This window comes from Plutella xylostella, chromosome 19 (genome assembly GCF_932276165.1).
Source record: "Plutella xylostella chromosome 19, ilPluXylo3.1, whole genome shotgun sequence".
Lineage (NCBI taxonomy): Eukaryota > Metazoa > Arthropoda > Insecta > Lepidoptera > Plutellidae > Plutella > Plutella xylostella.
The window spans coordinates 9,007,321-9,033,116 of NC_063999.1; the positions used below are offsets into that span (position 1 = coordinate 9,007,321).

General features: G+C 42.8%; 2 protein-coding genes across 5 annotated transcripts in view; both read left to right on the forward strand.

Annotated features, from left to right (window-relative positions):
- The first annotated feature begins 29 nt into the window (after positions 1–29).
- LOC105388626 (CCHC-type zinc finger nucleic acid binding protein) lies at positions 30–4,055 on the forward strand. Of its 2 annotated transcripts, none has more exons than XM_038105883.2 (3): positions 30–188; positions 2,592–2,790; positions 3,094–4,055. In XM_038105883.2, exons 2-3 carry the CDS (start codon positions 2,594–2,596, stop codon positions 3,347–3,349), a joined length of 453 nt encoding a protein of 150 aa, XP_037961811.1. In that variant the 5' UTR covers positions 30–188; positions 2,592–2,593; the 3' UTR covers positions 3,350–4,055. The 2 variants fall into 2 exon arrangements, with proteins under 2 accessions (XP_037961811.1, XP_037961812.1); XM_038105884.2 differs by lacking the exon at positions 30–188 and adding an exon at positions 278–446.
- Positions 4,056–5,458: 1,403 nt separating this feature from the next.
- LOC105388625 (CD109 antigen) overlaps positions 5,459–25,796 on the forward strand; it is a 42,354-nt gene continuing 22,016 nt past the window's right edge. The window contains exons 1-19 of one of the 3 annotated variants that reach the window (XM_048627555.1): positions 5,459–5,706; positions 6,022–6,607; positions 6,739–6,919; positions 7,423–7,594; positions 8,093–8,205; positions 10,529–10,669; positions 13,010–13,235; positions 13,533–13,606; positions 13,824–13,943; positions 14,417–14,653; positions 15,207–15,349; positions 16,230–16,311; positions 17,848–18,025; positions 19,018–19,193; positions 20,166–20,276; positions 20,650–20,787; positions 21,106–21,255; positions 23,294–23,433; positions 24,658–24,821. In XM_048627555.1, coding sequence (XP_048483512.1) covers positions 6,042–6,607; positions 6,739–6,919; positions 7,423–7,594; positions 8,093–8,205; positions 10,529–10,669; positions 13,010–13,235; positions 13,533–13,606; positions 13,824–13,943; positions 14,417–14,653; positions 15,207–15,349; positions 16,230–16,311; positions 17,848–18,025; positions 19,018–19,193; positions 20,166–20,276; positions 20,650–20,787; positions 21,106–21,255; positions 23,294–23,433; positions 24,658–24,821 — 3,112 coding nt within the window. In that variant the 5' untranslated portion in view covers positions 5,459–5,706; positions 6,022–6,041. Of the gene's footprint in view, positions 5,707–6,021; positions 6,608–6,738; positions 6,920–7,422; positions 7,595–8,092; positions 8,206–10,528; positions 10,670–12,092; positions 12,210–12,238; positions 12,364–13,009; positions 13,236–13,532; positions 13,607–13,823; positions 13,944–14,416; positions 14,654–15,206; positions 15,350–16,229; positions 16,312–17,847; positions 18,026–19,017; positions 19,194–20,165; positions 20,277–20,649; positions 20,788–21,105; positions 21,256–23,293; positions 23,434–24,657; positions 24,822–25,796 lie in introns of those variants that run through there. The other 2 variants (XM_048627554.1, XM_048627553.1) reach the window with 2 other exon arrangements.

Below are 25,796 nucleotides of genomic sequence, written 5' to 3' on the forward strand. Positions count from 1 at the left end.
ATTTTTTAACACATGTCATGTTGTCTATGCACAAAATGTCTTTTACGAATTTGTAGTGATGGTGGCTGGCTTCCTTGCAAACTAAGCGTCATTAATTACTGAGAATATCTCTATTCTATTGAAATTTCGATCGCAAATAGATCGAATTAATAGTGTTTTAAGTGCTCAAGAAGTTTCACAAGAAATCGGTAAGTGAAAAGTGTGAATTCCATTGTTAATCGGTGCCCCGCCGGTTCGTCCACACGTGGTTTGCATTTCGTTGGCTGTATGTACTTGGCCGCTGTGTTTTCTCAGATTTCCCTGCTCGCAAAGCCACGAAGGCAGTTTCATTTGGTTCATTATTGCCTTTTTCACTTGTAAACTTGTAATTTGTGGCGGTAACGCTGTTGAACGTGGTTCCTGTGACATCTACTGGTTAGGGTGACATACATTGTAAAACTAAAACGGTAATTTTCATCATGCACTCTTTACTCCGGTGGGCTAAACTTGCTTGTAGAGTATATCGTAGGGCCCTCGTTTAAATTCAACTTGATATCTTAACATTTACTAACTTTCTGTAGATGTGGAATAGATTTTCCTTCCACTGCAAGTACATAGGTAGGTACGTTGTTATGTAGCCTAGCTATGTGTCACACATCTTTGTGTAAAATCTGATTAGTTGATAGTGGATTTAATAGGCTTTCAAGGCGAAATGTAGTGGTGATATGCATTCTAACCTTTAACTATGACTTGACCTAACCTCACTGTAGCCTCAGCTAGAGGAGAAATCAATGACCTGTAGCTCAGTTTAATGTGACCTTTAGTGGTGTTTTATTAAAGTTGTGTTTGTTACTCAAGTACTTTACTCCTGAGATATATTCTGCTTAGTTTGATCACTGCTGGTGTATAGTTCAATATAGATCTTTGATCCATTGAAACCATGTACTTGGTCCTATTGACATTGATTTTAGAGCAAAGAGATTGTAAAGTACTTAATTTTGTGACATTGCCTTTAATTTTCTAAGTTACTCATGGTTGTCTAATAATATTGTAGCTGTAGATAAACTTACTAATGAGGTATCAAATAGAAATTAATAATAAATACTAATAAATAAATAAATGATTTGTTAACTAATTACAAATTATGAACGTAAAATATGATCTGAAAAATGTAAGATATCTGAGTACTGCACAACTAAGACAGACAATTACACTTTCATAACACATTGCTCACTGAGTATCTCAATACATGAATATTTATATGTTTGATAATTATTGGCATGTTATATGTAGTAAATAGAGTATATGGAGGACATTGGTTAAATATTCAATCTTTTTTATCAAAGCTGTCTATTTAATTAAGTCTTATCAATTAAAAACTATACTTTTCAGTCAGTAGTCACCATTTGTCATAAATAGGTGCAAATGCCAAGCCAACATCTTGAATATTATCATTTATTTGAGTATGACCATCATTATCCTTCTGTATGCCTTCACATACGCCCATTATAATACTCATGGTATGAGTAAAATTTAATACAATTCAATGCACAGGAACTTCAGTCACAGAGTATCAACATGTTAATTTAAACATTGGTTCATGAATGGCATATCACTTGTGTATTTATTATACAGCTTTCACATTGTTGTATAGCTGCCTATTGTCAGTTTCAATGGTAGAAACAGAATTTTGTCTGTTGCACAATAATTAGTACAGCTTGTTGGTTCAGCCTACAATAATGCCAGCTTCATCATGCCTAGTACATCTTAATTATACTTAATTTGGGAAAAGTGGAATGTTGATTGTTGAAAATATCTCAAACAATTTTTACCAGCAACTTTGAAATTCACAATAGCCAACTAGATTTTATGAATCTGAGTTATCTCTCTTGCCTTTTATGTTTTTAGAGTTATTTTCTTTACTATAAATACTTTACCAAACCATTTGGTAAGAAATGTTAACTGTATTTTTGAACTCCATAGAAATATTTCATAAGTGTTTTTTTATTTCATAAGAGCCAAGACATGTGCTTTTTTATCTAATAAAATACATATGTTTCATTACTTTTATAAAACTAGATGTGCTTACAATAATTAGGTATAGCCGTGATCTTGAAATGTTTTATCAGATTAAACAGCGGCCACGGCCAGGGTCAAAAGGTCACAACTCACACAGATGAGCATAAAGCGTAGTCTTAATTATAAGAACATAAAGATTATAGTCACAATAGTGGTACAGTCACCTCAAGCAGTATCTTATCATTTTTATATTTGAATTAAAGTGATTCATAGCAATGTTTACATATTATTGAAGGTGAACTGTACTTAATACCTACTGATGTGCTTAGTTGTTTACGACCTATGACGATGTACTTATAGGTGATTATTTCCATTTGAATAGATATAGGTACCTAGGCCATAAAATGATTATCTAACCACTACTACACATCTCAATATAGGAATAAACTACACACAACATCTTAATCAAGACAAATGGTAGCATATAACCCACCCAAACCCACCAAAAACTTTTTTAACAAGAAGTTCCAGCCTTTCTACTTTTTATCTCCAATAAGTTTGCACACCCTAACGTGCGACCTCCTTTGTTCCAGCAATGAGTTCGAGCGTGTGCTACAAATGCAACCGTACGGGTCACTTCGCCCGGGAGTGCACGACGGGCGGCGGCGGCGGCGGCGGCGCGGGCGCGGGGCGCGACGCCGGCTTCAGCCGCCAGCGCGAGAAGTGCTTCAAGTGCAACCGCACGGGACACTTCGCGCGCGACTGCAAGGAGGAGGCTGACCGTTGCTACAGGTGAGATTTTAGCTGTTGAATTTTGATATAGTCTCCCAAGGGCCGAGAAATGATGTATGTCGTAACTCTTAAAATAGTCAAAACTGCAGGTGACAGGCACTTCACTGCCCTACATCTTTATTTTTCGAGTGTTGTTAAAGACTGTTTTTCCTAAAACTTGTGATGTGGCATGTGCCAGCCAAGTGTCGCAAGGACTTGCACAGGAGCAGAGCAAAGTTGAAAGTACCATAATCTAATCCATTCCCAAGTCAACAAAATCAGCCATCAGCTTTTACAATAACAACTCCCTATCCCTCATTCCAGATGTAACGGCACGGGGCACATAGCGCGCGAGTGCGCACAGAGCCCGGACGAGCCGTCGTGCTACAACTGCAACAAGACGGGCCACATCGCCCGCAACTGCCCCGAGGGCGGGCGCGACTCCGCCGGCCAGACCTGCTACAACTGCAACAAGGCCGGCCACATCTCGCGCAACTGCCCCGACGGCACCAAGACCTGCTACGTGTGTGGCAAGCCCGGCCACATCTCACGCGACTGCGACGACGCCGAACGGAACTAACCCGCGCGCCACCCCCCCCGCACCACTACTTACTATTGTATATTATGGACCTAAAGCCACGCACGGACGATAAGCAAACGGGACGCGGCGCCTCCTAGATCGTAAGATTTCGCAACAACTGTATCAAATTTCACCCGATATATAAAATTTATAAATCAAAATAGGTATTTTTGTGATTGACGGAGTATGATTTTTAAATGTTGACTTGTATATAGGTCTCCCGCGCGCTGCGCTCTCGCAGGCGACGATGATGATGATGATGACGATGTAATGATGATGGAGATGAAATGAAAGTTGTGTTTTTAAATCGTTTAAGAGTCGTGATGGGAGACTGTTGAGGAAGTAGCGTTACAGTTTTTAGCATTACAGAGTATATATTTAATATATTTTGTACAGTTTTTTTGTCAAAAGATAAATTGGATGCTGGCGTATGAATGCGTTTTCAATATGATGGAAGGCCCGGGAGGTACCTACCCTTAAGGTTCATCTTACAGTTATTAGTTCTTGCGTATTATCCTACTATTGGAGTTATTATCAGTTCCTTTGTTTATAGAGTCCTTGCTTACAACATTTGTGGAGAACTCAGTGGTTAATTAGAATTTCATAATCAGAATCTTTTTTATTTTGTTACCCCTATGAAGTTTACCCGTGTACACACATTCGTGTAACAAAATATTAAACAATAAACACTTAATAAATAAATGAACCCCTGTATTGCTTCTACAGTCTTAACTATTCCTGCAATCAGTGAAATTTTAATAGATTTGGACTTAGAAAAATATTAAAAACAGTATTTAAGGGCCAGAAAGACGTGCGAGTAAGTATGCGTACTTATGGCTCGACGAACTATTTCGCTCGTTTGTCACCTTAAATTCGCGAACCTACTTCACAAAAACAAAAAAGTTCGTTGAGTTTTAAGTGTGCGTACTTACTCGTACGTCAATCTGGCCCTTAACACCATGGGTGAAACCATGTGTTGTCACAACTTCTCGATGCCGCACGTGAGTGAATGAGACAGGAAGCTGTGACAACACCTAATCAGACCCTCTAGGACATTATGGGAAAGGGACATTTTAGGGAAGGGACATTATGATACCAGGGGACATTTTGGGAAAGGGACATTATGGACCTGAAGGGTCTAGACTAGAAGATTACGGAACTAAATGAATAATGTTACATTTTGCAACCATTAGAGTATGAAGTTCGGCCATGCTAATTATCCCATTAACCACCACAAAAAAACGTACACCACCACCACACGTACGTACGAGTAAAGTGGTGGTGAGCTCGTTGTCATTTGTTTTCTATGTTAAACAGTACATAACTATCTAAAAACTTTAACCTAATCTCAGACATGGCGGCCGTTTCATAGGTACGAAGGCCTCAGGATTAAATAATGTCCTTACAATCGATAATATTTTATCACGCAGTTATATGCCTTATGCTCCGTGCTACGACTGCAGCTTGTCTGTTAGGTACGTGCACAAGTCATAGTTTGCATTTCACTACATCGGAGCCTTGCTCATCTTATCCTGAACTTGGTACATTACCCTATGAACGGTGCATCTAAATAGAAGACTTGGACCTGAAACCTGAAATGTTTCGGTGGAGGATAGTCTTCACTACCACCATCATACCAGATTGTATGGACTTCGGACCGTGATATTAGTGGAGTAAGTATACTATTATAATTTATTATTTATATATAAGTAGCTCTCGCCCCAGCGCTGTACGGAGCTGCGCTAGCAGTACCTATTTGGTTGCAATGTCATGCAGCTAGCACGCTGACCTCAACCAAGTTATTAGCATGTGGACTATGTGGAGTCGAGCTACCTAAGATTCTGGTACCTACCATGTCCTAAACACGGAACAGTAGTTAAATATAGTATATCGCGAATCACGTTAAATACGGCGGTTTGATTAAAATTTAAAATGAAATGAATTTTATGAGTTCAGTGCATCGGGGATAGATAGGTATGAAAAAGTAGGTCAGTTACAGAACTCAGAATAACAACTATGTCGCGCAAGCAATATTTAAAAATATATCGATAGAACATCGTCGATAAAAACCGTTTTTTCTCTCCTCAATTACTCTGTGGTAAATTGGCATTTTTGTGTTTTTAACGGTCTAATACTCTGTGAACGGGCGTGGTAAGCGGTGCGGCTGCGCGAACTGAGTTTATTTTTCTACAATGAAATAAAAAAGTAATGGGAGAAACTTATTTTTACATTCCTGCAAAACTTTTGTAAATAGTAGACTTTTGTTATTTTCGGCTTATGATAGTGAGTGTAAATCCTAATGTTCCTGTGTTACTTATGTTGAGCTGCGGCCAGGCGTTTCCATGGGCGTTAACTTCGTAAGTATTTCCATTGTTATTGAATTAAAATTAAGGTTAATACTGACTTCCATTGGCTAAAGGGTGGTTTTAATTACATCACAAGCTACCACCGCTAACCCTGTTACTGTATATTTGAAATGGATAACTTTACGCTACTGTTTACGTTTTCATTTGCAACGTATTAGTTTTTATGGTGAAATCCGGTAGAACCTATAGTTCAAAGCTTTGCTCTTGATAGTAAACAAATCACAAGTTATTTCATAAGAAGTACTGCTGCTTATCAATATCAACATATACATAAACCATACTATTAATAATTACACTTTGTTTCAGATAACAATACAAAAGGAACTATGAATCTCATATTTTTATACATAATTTCAACAACAGTATTACTGTGTTCAGCACAGGATTACACAAACTTGCCTGGCTCCGATGTGAACCCTACAAATGACTATAATGCTAATTATGACCCAAACAATCCAAGATATGACAACCCCTATGATCCAGCCAGAAAATACAGGCCAGATAACAGGGGCCAGCTGAACCCCAACCAGTATGATCCAAACAGGAGCCAGTATGATCCCACCAGAAGTCAGTATGATCCAACCAGAAGTCAGTATGATCCTACAAGGAGTCAGTATGATCCGACTAGGAGTCAGTATGATCCAAATAGGAGCCAGTACGACCCAATAAGAAATCAATATGATCCAACAAATAATCAATATGACTCAAACAGAAATCAATATGATCCAATAATTTATGATCCAACTGATCCAGACCGTTATAAGATCAGGAATGATCCAAATGCTTATAATCCTGAGGCCACACCCAGGGTTCCATATGACACTGGCAGGGGAGCAGCCGGGGCCTTCCAACCTCCCAGTTCTGAATATGACAACCTCATCATAAATGAAGCGTAAGTACCTTTTAAAATAGCCATTTATGTATGAATTTGGGAAAATATGGAAGAAACCTGAAGAGAAAGAAAGTAAATTATGAAATTTTAGATAATCCAACCATTGTACTAATTTGCATATTTCCTTCCAGGACATACTTCATTGTAGCATCAAGGATGGTGCGACCGGGTCAGATATACAAGATATCTGCCAACATCCTCAGAGCTAAGTTGCAGATGACTATAAGAGCCTCTATTTCCTGCAATGGAGTGGAGATATCTGATGTCAATGCAAGAGTCAAAGAGGGAGTGCCAGAGATATTGAACATGAGAGTGAGTATTACCAAAGTATGGAACAAAGAAAAATTTTCATTATTGGCAGCCAACTAATATTGCCAAACCAAGAGAGAGCCGTGAGGTTGCCACTTAACTAAAGACTTCCTTTGTTTCTAAAAATTGCAAAAAATTACTTATTATGAATCAGTTGCCTCAACCATGATTTCTATTCTATTCTCTGTGGGGGTGTCAGTACCTCTACATGGCTCTTTTTTGTGCATATCTCCAAATTCCCCAAGGTCTACACTGCCTTCGTAAGCTTCTAATAGCTACACCATGATTAATATGGCATAGAATGTTTATTTGTAGAAATGTGGTGAGAGATTTACTGAGCATTTGTTTATTATACCTTGATGACTGATAAAACCTTAGTATAAACTATGATAGATAGATGTTATTATTGCCTCTCTAACAATAATAAAGAGCCAAGGCTGTATCACACTAAAGTAGATGATGCTGTGTAAGCTACATAACACTTATCAACAAATCCTCACCCCCAGATCCCGGCTACCACAGTCCCAGGCGACTACAAGTTGCGAGTCGAGGGGCTATACTTAGACGATCCATTCGGAGGGAAGGCTTTCGTGAACGAGACCCAGCTCACATTCTCCAGGCGGTTCATGACCATCTTCATACAGACTGACAAGCCTGTGTACATGCAAGGGCAGACTGGTGAGACATCTTTGGAATGCTTTTTCTTATTGTATATGTGACAAAAATAAGGTTGGTGCTTAATTGCTTTGGTAAAAGGATCGACTAGTCAGATTACTTTCATTCCCTAACAGCCCCACTCCACTCGAGGAGGCTCATTTCGCGCACCCTCTACCCTCACATTACGTATACTTGATATAAAGAATGCTGGTTGAATTCTCTACAGTTTCGTTTATTCATCCACAATTCTATAATACATGATGTTAAGATACAGAAGGAATATCAGTTATCTACATCAAGATTATATGATATACATGACTGATAGAAAGTAAATAAGTACGCAAGTAGTTACATTATACCTCGATATTTCCCAAAGGACTTCAACCATTATTGCTACCTTCATGCATATTGATGAGTTGTAAGTAAAGGTGGTTACAATAATAATGTCACGCATAATATATAAATTTATTCATTTATGGTTAACATGTAATTGTGATAACCCTCTTTTTTTGTTTCTAGTTAAATTCCGTACGATCCCAATCAACACGGAGCTGAAGGCGTTCGGCCACTCCATCGACGTGTTCATCCTCGACCCCAACGGACGCATCATGAAGCGCTGGCTCTCCAGACAGGTATAGTTACATATCACTTGTCATTAAGGTATGCGCGCTAACTGCTCAGGGTTAGCAGACTGCACCAGATGTATAAGATACAGTTTCTTTGTAGCTAGGGGAGGCCTTTTCTGAATCAGACTTTTGATCATCAGCCGAAAATAGTCCACTAGAGAGGCTTTTACCAAGCATCGCCTTAGCACTCTCGGTTCTCAGCTTTTACGCGCCATGAAGGAAATACCTTGGGGAAAACAAGCACTAAGCTCCACAGGGGAGTAACAGGACTATAACAACAACAAAACAAGCACCCTTATCATCAACTATTTGGGACTTCAAATGAAATCAACATAGTTTTAAAACCATAATTAGCTTTTATGAGTCAGACCTACACTAATTGCAGGCACTTAAGTCCCCAAACGACGGCCTATTAATGGCACCCATATCTGTTTCGTAGATAGAAAAGAAATGTTTAATTCGTAGATAGATGATAATTCCTATGAATTCTATAATATCCTTGAAGGAACTGACTTATCTGGAATTTATGTTTATATCGTTTTTGTTTGAAAGTATTCTTGCGATCACTCCCTTAAACAATACCTTTTTACGCCATCTGTAACCGCAGTAAATCTAATATTTCACAACCAACCATAGACTTTCAACCCTATAAAAGCACGTGAAATGTAAGCTCAGCATTTAGCACTCCATTGTGTAACCTCACACCCGCTTAGTGGTCAGCGCTCGCTGTCGTATCTGATTACAGTAACGACCGTCCGAACGGATCATCTTCCTGCCTGAATAAGGCATTTAGATACTCCAGTTGTTGTACACTGTTTTTTGTTTATTTATTTTATTTATTTTATTTTATAATTGTCGGGTCACTAACAGCTATTCATTACACAGTAAAGTATTATAATTATAGAATCAATAAGCCATTTAAAAGAGACCACTGATGGAATACAGAACAAGAAGAAAAAAAAAAGTGATAAGCGCTTACTTAGTAAAACACACTATTTGCGAGAAACATAGTACATACTACTATAATATAGTCACCTACTATATAGTAAAGTAATCTACTGGTTTACAAAATACAAAAAACAAAACTTAATTATGGTTTATCGCTTGCACCAAAAAATTGTCTGCTAATCGCCTGCCTCACCTTTGGAATGCTTGTGAAGAATAGATCCAGATCTACTTCGCGCTCCAGCTTATTGAATTTCCTACAGGATCGCAGGAGAAATGAGTTTGCTCTATAGTTAGTAGTAACCGCATTGGTATGGAATGTATGCGTATGTCTTACTGTACGATTACAATAATAAAATAAAAGCTTACTAAGCAGATTAGGACAGTCAATCTCACCTCTCGCGATCTTAATTAGATAAACTATATCCGATATAGCACGACGCTCGGTCAGGGGGAGTAGATGGTGCTTTCTGCAGGACTCTTCATAATCGCTCACATTACAAAAGTTACGAAAGTTGAGATGCCGCATAAACTTTCTTTGGACTTTTTCAAGTCTTTCAATATGGACATTGTACATGGGGTTCCATACTTGTGACGCATATTCTAGATTACTACGAACATAAGTGCAATATAGTATTTTTAGGACCTTTGCACTTTTGAAGTCTTTTGATGCTCTAAGTATAAACCCAAGAACTTATATCAGCCATAGACGTTCACTGCTGAACATAAGCCTCCCCCAATGATTTCCACCTTGTCCGATCGGAGGCGGCCCGCAACCAGTGCTTCCCCGCGGACTTGACTATATCGTCCGTCCATCTCGCGGGGGGCCGCCCAACGCTGGGCTTTATACGATACGCATTTACTTATGAAGACAAGATATTGGCAAAATATATTCAAAACAATAGTTATCATATTCTTCTATTTAGATAGCAAAATACATATTTGTGTAGCCGAACGTATGTACTAGAAACCATTGATTTTGTGTCTGAAATAAATAGCGGGTAGCGGGCGGTTTTCTAGCCTCCCAGAGTGAGGTTTTACAAAACTGTTCCTATAAATAAGCGTACGGGCGGCGCACCCGGTTAGAGTAGAGCACCCTCTGACTTAATATTCTACTCCAGCTTTATCACATATGACACACTAAGAAGATCAAGAAAATAACAAAAACATCACATTTTAATCCCATCTGTACATCCACTGAACAAGTGCACTTTTTCCGAATAGCGAGAAGTTTTAGTTCATGTTACAATTAAAACATAAATGGCCTTACCACAAAAACTTACACAGTATTTAAGAGATGTTTAGCGCTATCAAACACCTTAAAAATCAATCACTCGTTAAAACAATGTTTTTTGCGGTATTACAGTAACATTCTTCCTTCCAGAGCAACTTCGGCACGGTGTCCCTCCAATACTCTCTGTCGGACCAGCCGCTGTTTGGCGAGTGGTCCATCCGCGTGGAGGCGCTGGGGCAGCTGGAGCAGACCACGTTCCTGGTCGAGGAGTACTACCAGACGCGCTTCGAGGTAACACACACACACACTCACACATACACACACAGAGTGATGTTGGACCACGGACCAGCCGCTGTTCGGCGAGTGGTCCATCCGCGTGGAGGCGCTGGGGCAGCTGGAGCAGACCACGTTCCTGGTCGAGGAGTACTACCAGACGCGCTTCGAGGTAACACACACACACACTCACACATACACACACAGAGTGATGTTGGACCACGGACCAGCCGCTGTTCGGCGAGTGGTCCATCCGCGTGGAGGCGCTGGGGCAGCTGGAGCAGACCACGTTCCTGGTCGAGGAGTACTACCAGACGCGCTTCGAGGTAACACACACACACACTCACACATACACACACAGAGTGATGTTGGACCACGGACCAGCCGCTGTTCGGCGAGTGGTCCATCCGCGTGGAGGCGCTGGGGCAGCTGGAGCAGACCACGTTCCTGGTCGAGGAGTACTACCAGACGCGCTTCGAGGTAACACACACACACACTCACACATACACACACAGAGTGATGTTGGACCACGGACCAGCCGCTGTTCGGCGAGTGGTCCATCCGCGTGGAGGCGCTGGGGCAGCTGGAGCAGACCACGTTCCTGGTCGAGGAGTACTACCTGACGCGCTTCGAGGTAACACACACACACACTCACACATACACACACAGAGTGATGTTGGACCACGGACCAGCCGCTGTTCGGCGAGTGGTCCATCCGCGTGGAGGCGCTGGGGCAGCTGGAGCAGACCACGTTCCTGGTCGAGGAGTACTACCAGACGCGCTTCGAGGTAACACACACACACACTCACACATACACACACAGAGTGATGTTGGACCACGGACCAGCCGCTGTTCGGCGAGTGGTCCATCCGCGTGGAGGCGCTGGGGCAGCTGGAGCAGACCACGTTCCTGGTCGAGGAGTACTACCAGACGCGCTTCGAGGTAACACACACACACACTCACACATACACACACAGAGTGATGTTGGACCACGGACCAGCCGCTGTTCGGCGAGTGGTCCATCCGCGTGGAGGCGCTGGGGCAGCTGGAGCAGACCACGTTCCTGGTCGAGGAGTACTACCAGACGCGCTTCGAGGTAACACACACACACACTCACACATACACACACAGAGTGATGTTGGACCACGGACCAGCCGCTGTTCGGCGAGTGGTCCATCCGCGTGGAGGCGCTGGGGCAGCTGGAGCAGACCACGTTCCTGGTCGAGGAGTACTACCAGACGCGCTTCGAGGTAACACACACACACACTCACACATACACACACAGAGTGATGTTGGACCACGGACCAGCCGCTGTTCGGCGAGTGGTCCATCCGCGTGGAGGCGCTGGGGCAGCTGGAGCAGACCACGTTCCTGGTCGAGGAGTACTACCAGACGCGCTTCGAGGTAACACACACACACACTCACACATACACACACAGAGTGATGTTGGACCACGGACCAGCCGCTGTTCGGCGAGTGGTCCATCCGCGTGGAGGCGCTGGGGCAGCTGGAGCAGACCACGTTCCTGGTCGAGGAGTACTACCAGACGCGCTTCGAGGTAACACACACACACACTCACACATACACACACAGAGTGATGTTGGACCACGGACCAGCCGCTGTTCGGCGAGTGGTCCATCCGCGTGGAGGCGCTGGGGCAGCTGGAGCAGACCACGTTCCTCGTCGAGGAGTATTACCAGACGCGCTTCGAGGTATACAGGGTGTTGCAAAAAGGGTATACTAAACCGAAACCTACATGTGCAGCATGTTATATCTAAGCCCGAAACTGAAATGTATATGGGACAAAATTTTTGGTCACCTTTAGTGAAACGATCTGTAACAGAGGCACTGAGATTTGCCTTCACAGATCACAGAATGACGTCGCAACTGACGGAGATGGCAGCTAAGGAGGAAATTCTGCCGAATGCGGCAAAATTGGCACCCTTAAAGCAAAGTTTCTATGAATAATTATAAATAATATCTGTGTGCCTGACTTCATTCGAAACTCTCATGTCGATATTTACCAAAAAAATGTATCAGCATGTTATAAGATATCTGTTAACGTTTTCCGACTTATGATTTACGAATCCCGTAACCCACCAAACATAACTTTCAAAACCCCTAACAGAGCATACCATTGCATTACACAAAAACACAGCCTTATACTTACCCTCAAATTCACAGAACATATTGTAAATTTATAACAAGGTTAAAATTGACTTTGAAACACATGAGTTTCGACAATTTACGTCAGTGAAAAAGTTGAAATTCGTTTGTCACCACGTCAATTTTAAACCTATTGTAAAGTGAAGCAAAAAGCTCTATAAATTTGGGGGTTAATCTTGATCTAATCCGTAGGTGAACGTGACAATGCCAGCCTTCTTCTTCAACACGGACCCGTTCATCTACGGTCGCATAATGGCCAACTACACGTCCGGCGCGCCGGTGCGGGGCAACCTGACGCTGAAGGCCACCGTGAGGCCGATCCCGCAGTACCGGCCGCGGTATTACCGGGACGGGCAGTTTAATAACCGCGGGCAGTTCGGCGGTCCGGTGCCGTATGGGAATAATCAGTATACTCGAGGTAAGGGAGTTTTACACTTATTTAGTAGAAGGTCTAGAGAAGAAAATGAATGTTTTTTTTTCAACTTATAAGCTCTTCTTTTTATCACAACTCACATATTCCTCTAATTTATTGGATGTTTCCTAACATAACTTTAAGAGACATCCAAAAAACGTTGCTAACGACTTCGATGCGGTTCAATAACTACTATGCCCCGCTTTTTGGCTAGAAGTGATTGCTATAATCACAACGATTAGAAGGCGGAGATATAACGTCAGTCGCAGTTTAAATACATAATTATGTCTTTCTTGTTCACAGTTCGTCAAAACTACAACCCCTATTTATACAACGAAACCGGCTTCCAGTCTCCATTCAACCTCGGGCCTGGACAGGTATAACATCATATAATATACTTGCTCACGAAATACATAACAGTATCCAGTAAGAAACCCCAAAAATCGTTAAATAAATTGTAGTAAAGAAAACTCATTTATTTAGGTCTGCAAAAATAACCCACATACACAGAAATACAATGAACACAAATTTGAGTATTGTGCCGACAAAAAGGCTCTGACTCAGCATGTGCTGTATAGAAAACCTCTCTTGCAGATGATAGACGAGTTCGGTCGCGTGTCGGAGCAGCTGTACCTGCCGGGGCAGCCCAACCAGAAGGACCAGCCGGACTGGTGGTACGACAAGCAGAAGGTCTACACCAGGGTCTTCAACTTTGTGAGTACACACTCGATTTGAACGAATCCCGTGTGAATACGCCCTAATTTGATCTCAAATGGTGTTCCCTTTTGTTCGCCTGTAAAGTCACAATCGTATAATGCGCGCAGATAAAGTAACAAACCGAAAAAAGATGCCCGTGTTTTGCATGCAGAAGAAGGAAGGAGAGCCAACAGAACTACGACTATGACAAGATAGTATTAGTCCGACAGCCATTTCAGTTTTGCTTCTTAATATGCGTGCGTTATTACCAGTTTTTAATCTAGTTGTTCTATTTTGCAAACTTTTGTATTATATGTACATTATTTTTTTTTATTAATTAATCTATTGAAAATAGAGAATAAAATCTATGATCTTTAAAAAGTAAGGCACTAATCTGACCCCTGCTGTGCTACTGTGTGCCTAAAACCATAGTTTTACATGTGTAAATTCTCAATTTTTCATGAAACTAAAAACACAATTCTCGCCAACAGGATGAAAAGTACCCGTTCTGGATGACAAAACCCGACCCCGTGACCTACGCGCTCAACCAGAACAACGAGAATAACCCCAACAGCCCCAACTACAACCCCAATAGCCCCACGTTCCAGAATAACCCCAATTACCAGAATAACCCCAACTATAACACGTATAATACGGCCGGACAGTCGACTTACTCGAGCTATTACGGGAATAACGGGTATTATGATCAGCTGCCGTATTTGAGATTTGTGAGTATTGTTTTTTATGTATTTTTACGATTAAGTTCCTGAATAAACTTGATAAAAGTCTGTTTATATCTCTTTGCTACTGCCCCTAAAAAAAGATTGATTACTTAAGATAATTTATCTAAAGGGCGATTCACACACTTTTTAGTGCGATTCGTATTAATTAGTTGTACTTTGCATAACTTTTGGATCTATCATCACACATAGCCCGCAGTGTGATTCAGTCAGATTGGGTAAAGTTAGCAATCCCAATAATTCCATTCTATTTACTTATTTCGATGTGCAAAACGTTTATTTTATACAAATAAATGGAGCAAATGATCGGTAAAAGTGGATAGTTTATAAGGATGCCTTTGCCCAACAGTGGAACACAATGCAGAAGGGCTAGCCCGTTGCGCAATTACGACAAAAAGTTATGCATCAAGCTCGGTGATCTTTTGTCACGTCTTAAATGCGCCCCGTAGTAGCCCTTCAGAGCTGCATTAAAAAAATATAAAACTCGCAATAACCTCCTATCTATCTCCACATAACTAACCAACCTAACTACCCTCTCCAGTTCAACGGCACATACGACTTCAAGTACCCGATGGCGGAGCTTGCTCAGCTGGTGCCCCAGTTGGACGGCGTGGAGGTCATCATCACGGCGAGCGTGGGGGACCCCTTCCTGGATGACGTCATCGAGGGCTACAGCATCGCCAGGTAACGCACCAGCGGGGCCTCACCCTAACGCAGCTGGACACAGTGGAGGTCATCATCACGGCGAGCGTGGGGGACCTGGACATAGTCATCGAGGGCTACAGCATCGCCAGGTAACGCACCAGCGGGGCCTCACCCTAACGCAGCTGGACACAGTGGAGGTCATCATCACGGCGAGCGTGGGGGACCTGGACATAGTCATCGAGGGCTACAGCATCGCCAGGTAACGCACCAGCGGGGCCTCACCCTAACGCAGCTGGACACAGTGGAGGTCATCATCACGGCGAGCGTGGGGGACCTGGACATAGTCATCGAGGGCTACAGCATCGCCAGGTAACGCACCAGCAGGGCCTCACCCTAACGCAGCTGGACACAGTGGAGGTCATCATCACGACGACGTCATCGAGGGCTACAGCATCGCCAGGTAACGCACCAGCAGGGCCTCACCCTAACGCCAGATACATTAGACATTACGCCTACTTAATAAATATAACAGATCGATTAAATACGATCTTAAACTCCACTTCCGTTTTCACGACTTTGTAGTTGGACTGTAAGTAACAATATTTAGAATTTTAAGTTCTCATTTTGAGTGAATGTTTTTTATAATGTTCTTAAGAGAAATAAAGTATCTTAAACCTTAAACCTATTTAAAAGCCAACGACCCTTGCGCTGCGTTTCGTCGTCGCAACGTCGTCGCTGCGCAGTGACATGACGATTAATCGTACATGACATTTCTTAGATGAAAATGGAAATGATCTAACTTTTACGGAAAATAGAGTAAGCGGGTATCTGGTGGTCCATATTGTACATTATTTATAAATTGATCGATATAATTGATGATTTATTTCAACATGTTTGAAATTGTCATTTTTTATTTCAGAATATACAATTCGTCGGTAGCAGTCACCATTCTGGGAGGTTCGCCTCAGGTCTTCAAGCCGTCCATGCCTTTTGATGTCTATGTAAGTAGTTCACAATTATAACAGCTTTATTTATTGATATTCCTAAATTTTCACATAATGGCGCCTCGTAAACATTGGACATTACAAAACAAAGTTCTTACGTATTAATACATTTTCCAGTTATTTGCATATTTTGCATATACCTATTTTGATATTAATGATGAACCTCAATATTTTACAAACTACAGTCCTATAGAATAAGGGCTATTCCGCAGCCAATATATGTTCGGATTAGAAAAAGTCATCTAGCTACCCTCTATCCCCAAACCAGGTTCTACCTTTTTTGGCATAAGATTTTTTTGCCTAATCTCGTATTGCATAGTAACGTTTGGTCAAAGTCTCGTTACGCCGAAAATCGTATGGCATAAATCTCGTTTAGTAAAAAGTTATTTCGCATAACATTGTTTAGCCTAATAATGGTATGGCCAAATCTTGAATAGCCTAATAATGCTATGGCATAGGTTTATACAAAGTACTTAATAATATTGGTTTGGCTTTAACTTTGACGGAGCGTCTCCCTACATAGCGCAAACTGGTGCCTTGTATTGTTTTCCCTGTTTGGAAAACGCTCCGCTCCGCTTCGCTCCGCTTCGCTTTGGTTTTGATGAACATGTGCACCTAACACGCTCCTCCTCGCTTTGCTCGTCGTCGCACCTATTTTTAGGTTTCGATCTCATGGGGTTTGTAATAGTTATATTGGTCGTTAACTTTCGATTTTTTGATCATACAATATCGTGATTTTCGGGATGTAGGGGAAAAATACCACAATTTGTACATTTACTACTTACTTAATATATTATTTATTAAGATAGCATTAGGAGAAACAAGATTATACATAGGTATAGACGAACATAAATTTGAGCAAACGAAACTTAGGTGTTTAAAGATTGTGCCTAAAGAGTTTTAGACGAAACGAGCCTTATGCCACATAAGTCTTGGCAAAGTGATGGTTCGGCCAAAAAAGTTTAGACCATACGAGTTATGCGAAATGAGTTTTGGTCAATAAAGATTATGCCAGATGAGCGGAACCCCCCAAACCAACATGTGGTGGTATCAAACCACAGCGGCGTCCGCCGGCCTGTCAGGCGGCGGGCGTGTCGCTGGCACCGTAATAATCCACCAAGTATATGATGATGGCCTCCTCGTCGTATCCGACGACAGCGACCCTGTCTATCTTCTCGCATGTGCTCTGATATGGTTGGAGAATCCGAACTTGTTTTTAAACATGCCATGCGAGGAACGCAGCCAATTTTTCACACATTTCCCATTTCCTAAACCACAGATCCTAATCCTAACTATCCTAATCCTAACTAATATTATAAATGCGAAAGTAACTGTGTCTGTCTGTCTGTCTGTCTGTCTAAAACTACTGAATGCATTTCAATGAAATTTGGTATACATACGGTCTAGACCCTGGGAAAGAACATAGGCTACTTTTTATCCCGGAATTCCCATGGGAAAACTTTTTAAGGCGAAGCGAAGCGCGCGGCGGGAACAGCTAGTATAAGTTAATAAAGTAAATCTACCCCCCAACAGATGGTGGTATCCTACCACGACGGCTCCCCCCTCCCAGCCTGGCAGGCGGCGGGGGTGTCTCTCACAGTGACGGCGGCGGTGGAGGGGCGCGGGGGCGCGGGGGAGCCGCTGCACCCCACGCTCGTGCCCGGGCACAACAACGTGTGGAGGCTCACTATAGACCTCTACCACTTCTTGAGTGAGTTACTTGGTTTACTGTCGAGGGTATTGCCTCGTTTATCGGATTTCTTTATGGCGATCGCGGTAATCCGGAGATCCAGATGGTAATTGAAAGAAGAAAGAAAGAAAATACGTCAATTACACACACACACAGACACACACAAATTCTCAAAAGAAGTACGAAAAAAGATCAGAATATAAAAAAAAAAAATACCGTGCCTGATGCTTTCCGGTGCTGAAACGGGTTCTAGGTATGCTATGGTAGGCCATAGCGCTGGATATATAATATATTCAGCTAGAGCCCTAGGTCGGTAGTATGACACCACTCTGGGTCCCCCCCCCGCCTGGCAGGCGGCGGGGGTCTCCCTCACGGTGACGGCGGCGGGGTAGGGGCGCGGGGGCGCGGGGGAGCCGCTGCACCCCACGCTCGTGCCCGGGCACAACAACGTGTGGAGGCTCACTATAGACCTCTATCACTTCCTGAGTAAGTTTCTTGGTTTAGTATGTAAAGTAGGGATTCGGTAGTAGGGTCTCTTTTATTTGCGTTACGGTGATCTTGAGAGAAAATCGGGTCCACGTAAGTAGCATACTCAGGAAAGCCTAAAATTATTTTTATAAACATTGTTTCTAACATTAATAATTCAATTTAGTTTAATGAATAATATATATGTAGAATGTGTAAAAATGAATGTATGTGTTAATATTAAATTCTAAACTAGTTTATAAGGAAATATTGTCACTATTAACACATTATATGGATCATGTTATCTGAATTAAATAAATAATAAAATAAATAAATAAATCAAGGACAACAAAGTGTCTCTTAGGTAGTCATAGTATTAGTGAGTGCCAAGGCAATTAAATACAGGATTGAATAATTTAATTCCGAGCTCTAAACAAACTTCTTCACCCGTTCTTAATAGTCCTTAGCAAGAGAGTAAATGTTGCGTTATGCTTTCAAAAGACACTTTTATTTATAACCTGCATCTAACACAACTGTTTCTCCCACAGAGCTACAAAACGACCGCAACTACCGCGAAGTCCTTAACGGCATAACCGGAGTGCGGCTCTCTGCCCAGCTGATAGACGCCACCGGCGGCCGCGCCAGCGCCGACGCACACTTCATAGCTCACTACAGCCCCAAGAACAGACACATCCGAGTGTCCACCAGCACTAATGATGCCAGGGTGAGTGGTGTTGTTGATATACAGGGTGTCATAGACGCCACCGCACTTCATAGCGCACTACAGCCCCAAGAACAGACACATCCGAGTGTCCACCAGCACTAATGATGCCAGGGTGAGTGGTGTTGTTGATATACAGGGTGTCATAGACGCCACCGCACTTCATAGCGCACTACAGCCCCAAGAACAGACACATCCGAGTGTCCACCAGCACTAATGATGCCAGGGTGAGTGGTGTTGTTGATATACAGGGTGTCATAGACGCCACCGCACTTCATAGCGCACTACAGCCCCAAGAACAGACACATCCGAGTGTCCACCAGCACTAATGATGCCAGGGTGAGTGGTGTTGTTGATATACAGGGTGTCATAGACGCCACCGCACTTCATAGCTCACTACAGCCCCAAGAACAGACACATCCGAGTGTCCACCAGCACTAATGATGCCAGGGTGAGTGGAAAAGTTAACAGGGTGTGAAAAAGAGAGATTTTTCTATGTAACCACAAAACTAAAACTTTTTATATTTATAAAAGGATTATATCAATTCACAAATTTTATAGAAGACCTATTCGGTGACCATCTTCAGCCAAAGATTATCCACTGTTATACTTACTGCCTGTTTCAATAACTCTACCGACTCATCAGTCGGTCCTGGTAAGTCATCACTGGTACTTACTTTCATACTATTTTGACACATTAAAAGTTACAACTTGTCAAAATCGTTGGTAGAGTTATTGAAACTGGCAGTCAGGCATATGCCGCCACAACGGTTAGCAGTCCTTCGCCTAATATGCGTAACAACCACTAAAGCTGCTAGCTTTAATCACGCCAGTTTTAAAATTACTATATTTCACTATTCTACACTATTTGTTTAAGGCCTAACTTGCCAAGTTTTATAACCATAACCTATTAAGTTAGCTATTTATATCTCACAAAGTACACGCATTTCCACTAACAGTCCACTTTACCCACAGGTTGGCGAGTACATAATATTCCACGTGCGGACCAACTTCTACTTGGAACACTTCAACTACCTGGTGCTGTCCAAGGGCATCATCCTGACGGCCGGACAGGAGATCATGCCGGTGAGTACAGCTGTATTGTTTGTAGCAAGGAGCAAGGAGCGGTTTACGACCAGGGTTTGTCAAAACTTACTACTTTGTACCCAATAAGTCGTAGTTAAGAATAAAAATAGCAATAATACTATATGACCAAAAGATTTTTTTTTAAGAGTTCTCGATGTTATTTTTTTTAGATTTCCCAATGGTATATTTATTATAGTACTAGTTTTTTCGCACTTCTAAAATGAAAACATATATACCTATATATGATAAGAGTTTATAACCGCTGTGGTTTTGACAACAGTCATGGGAGGCGAGCGCTTACTCGATTCAGCTACCGCCGCCGCCGCTCTATGTAATCTACTTAATTCTAACCACGGAACCTCTATCCCAACAGGAGGGCGTCCGAACCTTCGCCGTGACTCTATCAGCAGAAATGGCTCCCGTGGCGACCGTGCTAGTGTGGTGCACGGCGCGCGGACACGTGCTGGCGGACTCGCTGACATTCCCCGTCAACGGCATCTCGCGCAACAACGTGAGTACAGTCAGCGCCTGACACTGTCAGCGCAGATGGCTCCCGTGGCGACCGTGCTAGGGTGGTGCACTTCCCGTGGTAACACTGTCAGTGAAGATATGACCCCTATCGCAGGCTTGTGCTGATAACGATTTTCTGATTCAAAATTAAATTATTAAATACAAATAGGTACACTCATTACTTAGTAACTGCGTTACTTCGTTGACTTCGCGATAAAGCTATATCCTTTTATACCTTGTAAAGGCCATTTCCGAAGTTTACAACGAAACAAAAACATAAAACTAACTCATTAACTAACACTCCATTCTCTCCCCACAGTTCACAGTATACATCAACAACCGCAAACACCGTACGGGCGAACGAGTCGAAGTGGCGATCTACGGCGAGCCCGGAGCCTATGTCGGACTGTCGGGCATCGACCACGCCTTCTATACCATGCAGGCCGGCAACGAACTCACTTATGCTAAGGTTAGTCAATGTATCTATCATCATCACCTATGTCTCTTTAAGGTCCCCTCGTGAAATGCATCAAGCAAGATCGAACTTAGTGCTCTACGACGCTATTCGTCTATTACTAGGCTGTATCAGCCATTTTCGAGCGCACTAAAGGCAAGGCGCATTAACCTCTGTCTAGTTACTCTTTTTGAGGTCCCATTGTGAAAGGTAAAATGTAACTAGATTCGATTTAGATACGCTGCTCCGTCGCTATTCGTCTGTTACTATGCTGTATCACCCATTTTAAAGCGCACTAAAGGCAAAGCGCATTGGAAACCAACAAAAGTCGTCGTAGCGGTATTATTCTGAAGAATATCCTCATCAGTGCTGCATTGACGCGTTCTGAATGCCTTAAGATTGGATCTCAGGCGGCCATTAGTATCTGAAAACTCTTCCATCAATATCAATGATGAAAGAGTAAGATACAAACACCAGTAGGCCTAGCACGGGCGCGGTATAGCACGGGCGAACGAGTCGAAGTGGCGATCTACGGCGAGCCCGGCGCGTACGTGGGGCTGTCGGGCATCGACCACGCCTTCTACACCATGCAGGCCGGCAACGAACTCACTTATGCCAAGGTTAGTTAAGTTAATTAATAGTAACATTAGTAACCTTTGTCTAGTTACTCATTTTGAGGTCCCATTGTGAAAGGTAGAATGTATCTAGATTCGATTTAGATACGGTGCTCCGTCGCTATTCGTCTGTTACTATGCTGTATCACCCATTTTAGAGCGCACTAAAGGCAAGGCGCGTTCAAAACCAGTAACAATCTTCGTAGCCGTATTGTTCTGAACAATATCCTCATCATTGAGGCATTGACGCTTTCCATATGACCTTAAGATTGGATCTCAGACGGCCATTAGTATCTGAAAACTCTTCCATCAATATCAATGGTACAGATTTTGAAAAAGTAAGATACAAACAGCAGTAGCCCTAGCACGGGCGCGGCATAGCACGGGCGAACGAGTGGAAGTGGCGATCTACGGCGAGCCCGGAGCATATGTGGGGCTGTCGGGCATCGACCACGCCTTCTACACCATGCAGGCCGGCAACGAACTCACTTATGCTAAGGTGAGTCAATAAATAAATAGTAAACGTTGTCTAGTTACTCATTTTGATGCGCCATTGTGAGAGGTAGAATGCGTCTAGATTCGATTTAGATACGCTGCTCCGTCGCTATTCGTCTATTACTATGCTGTATCAGCCATTTTCGAGCGCACTAAAAGCGCATTTGAAACCAACAACGAAAGAGTAAGATACAAACAGCAGTAGGCCTAGCACGGGCGCGGCATAGCACGGGTGAACGAGTCGAAGTGGCGATCTACGGCGAGCCCGGAGCCTATGTCGGACTGTCGGGCATCGACCACGCCTTCTACACCATGCAGGCCGGCAACGAACTCACTTATGCCAAGGTGAGTTAGTAAATTAATAGTAACCTTTGTCCAGCTACTCATTCTAAGGTTAGGGCAGAATATGTCAAGATAGAACGTCGTCAAAATTGCGCTACGTCGCGTCGTCCGGTTGCTATTCGTTTATTGCTATGTTTTATCAGCCATTATCGCGCGCACTAAATGCGCATTTGTAACCAACAACAATTTTCGTAGCTGTATTGTTCTGAACAATATCCTCATCATTGCGGCATTGACGTGGACTAATGAAGAAAATCGCACAAAACGCATATTAAAGCTGTAGTGAAACCGTAGAGTTTAAGTTTTCAGCCACGCATAATTATGACAGTTGTCTGTAGGTTATCCGATCAGTGTAAAACTTATTCGTCTCTATGTAATAACCAGTATGGCTGTTTTAACAGCATGCGGATCACGCAAGTCATTCAACAAGTTCAGATCAACAAGTATTCATTGTAACGCGTGGAATATGCACGCGAGAAGCGGGAAAATGGCGTGCAATCCCGCGTGCGCCATGAAATCCGCATGCTTTAAAAAACAGCCTAAAACTTATTCGTCTCTATGTAACTACCAATAACACTTATATTATATGTTATCTTCCCCAGGTGATATCAAAGATGTCGCACTTCGACGAGGCGACCAACGGCACGTTCGCGTACACGTGGCGCTCGCACGCCGGCGACGCGGACCAGCTGGTCTACTTCCCCGCTGCGGGCTTCGGCATCGACGCCAACAGGACCTTCGGGTGAGTGGCGTACGGGTCATATTGCAGTGCGACACGCCGGCGACGCGGACCAGCTGGTCTACTTCCCCGCTGCGGGCTTCGGTATAGATGCAAACAGGACCTTCGGGTGAGTGGCGTACGGGTCATATTGCAGTGACACGCCGGCGACGCGGACCAGCTGGTCTACTTCTCCGCTGCGGGCTTCGGCATCGACGCGAATAGGACCTTCGGGTGAGTGGCGTACGGGTCATATTGCAGTGACACGCCGGCGACGCGGACCAGCTGGTCTACTTCCCCGCTGCGGGCTTCGGCATCGACGCGAATAGGACCTTCGGGTGAGTGGCGTAGGGGACCCCTAAAAATCAAATGCGGAAAATCAGATCGCCACGATAGATAGATAGGTGTCTATCTCTATCTATCTATCGTGGCGTGCCGATTTTCCGCATTAAAGGTGATTATGCGTGAAATGCCTACGGGGTGACTAGATAAGCCACCCAAGCTGACGCCGGAAAGTAAGTAGATGACCTAAGTTACTTAACACTTCCCGGAGAGATCCCAGAGATCCGAGATTTTTTGTACCTAGTGTCTCCACGCCTTTGCAATGTAACAAACTTTTCGGGTTGGGGTCATATTGCATTGTGACATGCGGGTGACGCGGACCAGCTGGTCTACTTCCCCGCTGCGGGCTTCGGCATCGACGCCAACAGGACCTTCGGGTGAGTGGGTCATATTGGTAGGGTGTCAGCTTACTCCATACCAAATTTCATTAAAATAGGTTCAGCCGTTTTAACGTGAGCAAGTAACAAACATACACACATACTCACAAACTTTCATATTTATAATATTAGTGAGATATATAGTCACATGCGGGCGACTTCCCGGCCGCGGGGTTCGGCATCGACGCGAATAGGTCATTCGGGTGATACTGACAAAGGTCATAATAAACCTTCGAATCTGCTCTAAAAATACTCACAAAAATATAGTAAATCAAACTGTATAAGTAATGACAACGATCTGTCCGTGGTTTTATCACCGTATACGTATACACCAACGAACCTATTATGTACTGAAAAATACCTTATGCAACTAACCAAGGAACATAATTTCTGAACAAACTAAATGGTTTCAAATGTTTTAATCATTATTGTTACTCTTTTGTGGTAATATTATTTTATACATATTATTCCTTCTCTACATATTCTCTATCTGCGATTCATCAAACTAATCCCAACATTTCCCCCACAGTTTCGCCGGCCTCGTCGTGTTCTCCGACGTGCCAGTGACCCGGCGGTACAGTCAGTGCAACGAGACACTAGGCCAGGCCGAGTGCCTGGAGGGGGGCTGCTACCCGTTCAGCAAGCGATGCGACGGAGTGTACGACTGTGCCGACCACACGGACGAGTCCAACTGTGAGTTGTTTGTGTGTCTGTCTGTACAGTCGGTGCCACGAGTCACTATACCTAGTTATTCATAAGAAGTCTACTGACTACAGCATAAAAAGTCGTAAACAGATTTTCATATGAGACTTCTTAAATAGAACAAGGTATACATATAGAGTTTTTAGTTGATTTGTGGAGCTTTTTTTTTTTAATTTTTTTATAATCTCATTTATTTTATAAGCCATACATCATAAGATTAAGTCGGCTTAAAAACTAACAAAAAATTACAATCCTTAAATAATTAACAAAAATAGTACTTAGTCGTTCAACTATGGGAGTAGAACTTAACCTACAGATTTATAATAATCTTGTCTTAAGGTTAGGGAGTAAATGATAAAACTAAGGAACCGGCCACTGTGATCATGAGTGAGGCTTGAGCTGAGGATGCCGTGCACGAGGAAGAGGAGCTCCCCGGCCGTGCACTGAGTGTCGTGTAAGAAATCAAGTCGGGGTTGTTCGTTAATTTTACACTCGAGAACAAAGTGAAGAAGATCCTCTTCCTTGTCACGTAAAGTACAATTCGGACTGTCCCTTTTTTTCATGTTAAAACTAAATTTATTAAAGGGCATATGAGATGTTCTGATTCTGAAACATAAAACCAACTCTTTTCTATTCATATTTGATGTGGAAAACCAAGGCGTGCGCGGAGGTTCGCTTACAATGGTTCTGTACCAAATTCCCTTAGTTTTGGAACATTCATTGAAATATGTTTTAAATTCACTATGGTTGTTCTTTTTAATCAGTGGGAGATGATCCATAAAATGTGGTAGTATATTAAGCGGAATACCGTTTCGTAAAGCGTCTGACGACAGTGAGTCAGCCGTCTCGTTTCCCGCAATACCTACATGGGAAGGAACCCATTGTAAGCGAACTTCAGCCCCATTACGTATCAACCTTGCGATACATTTAATAACGAAGTAAGCTTCTTTTCTACCGATAATGTCG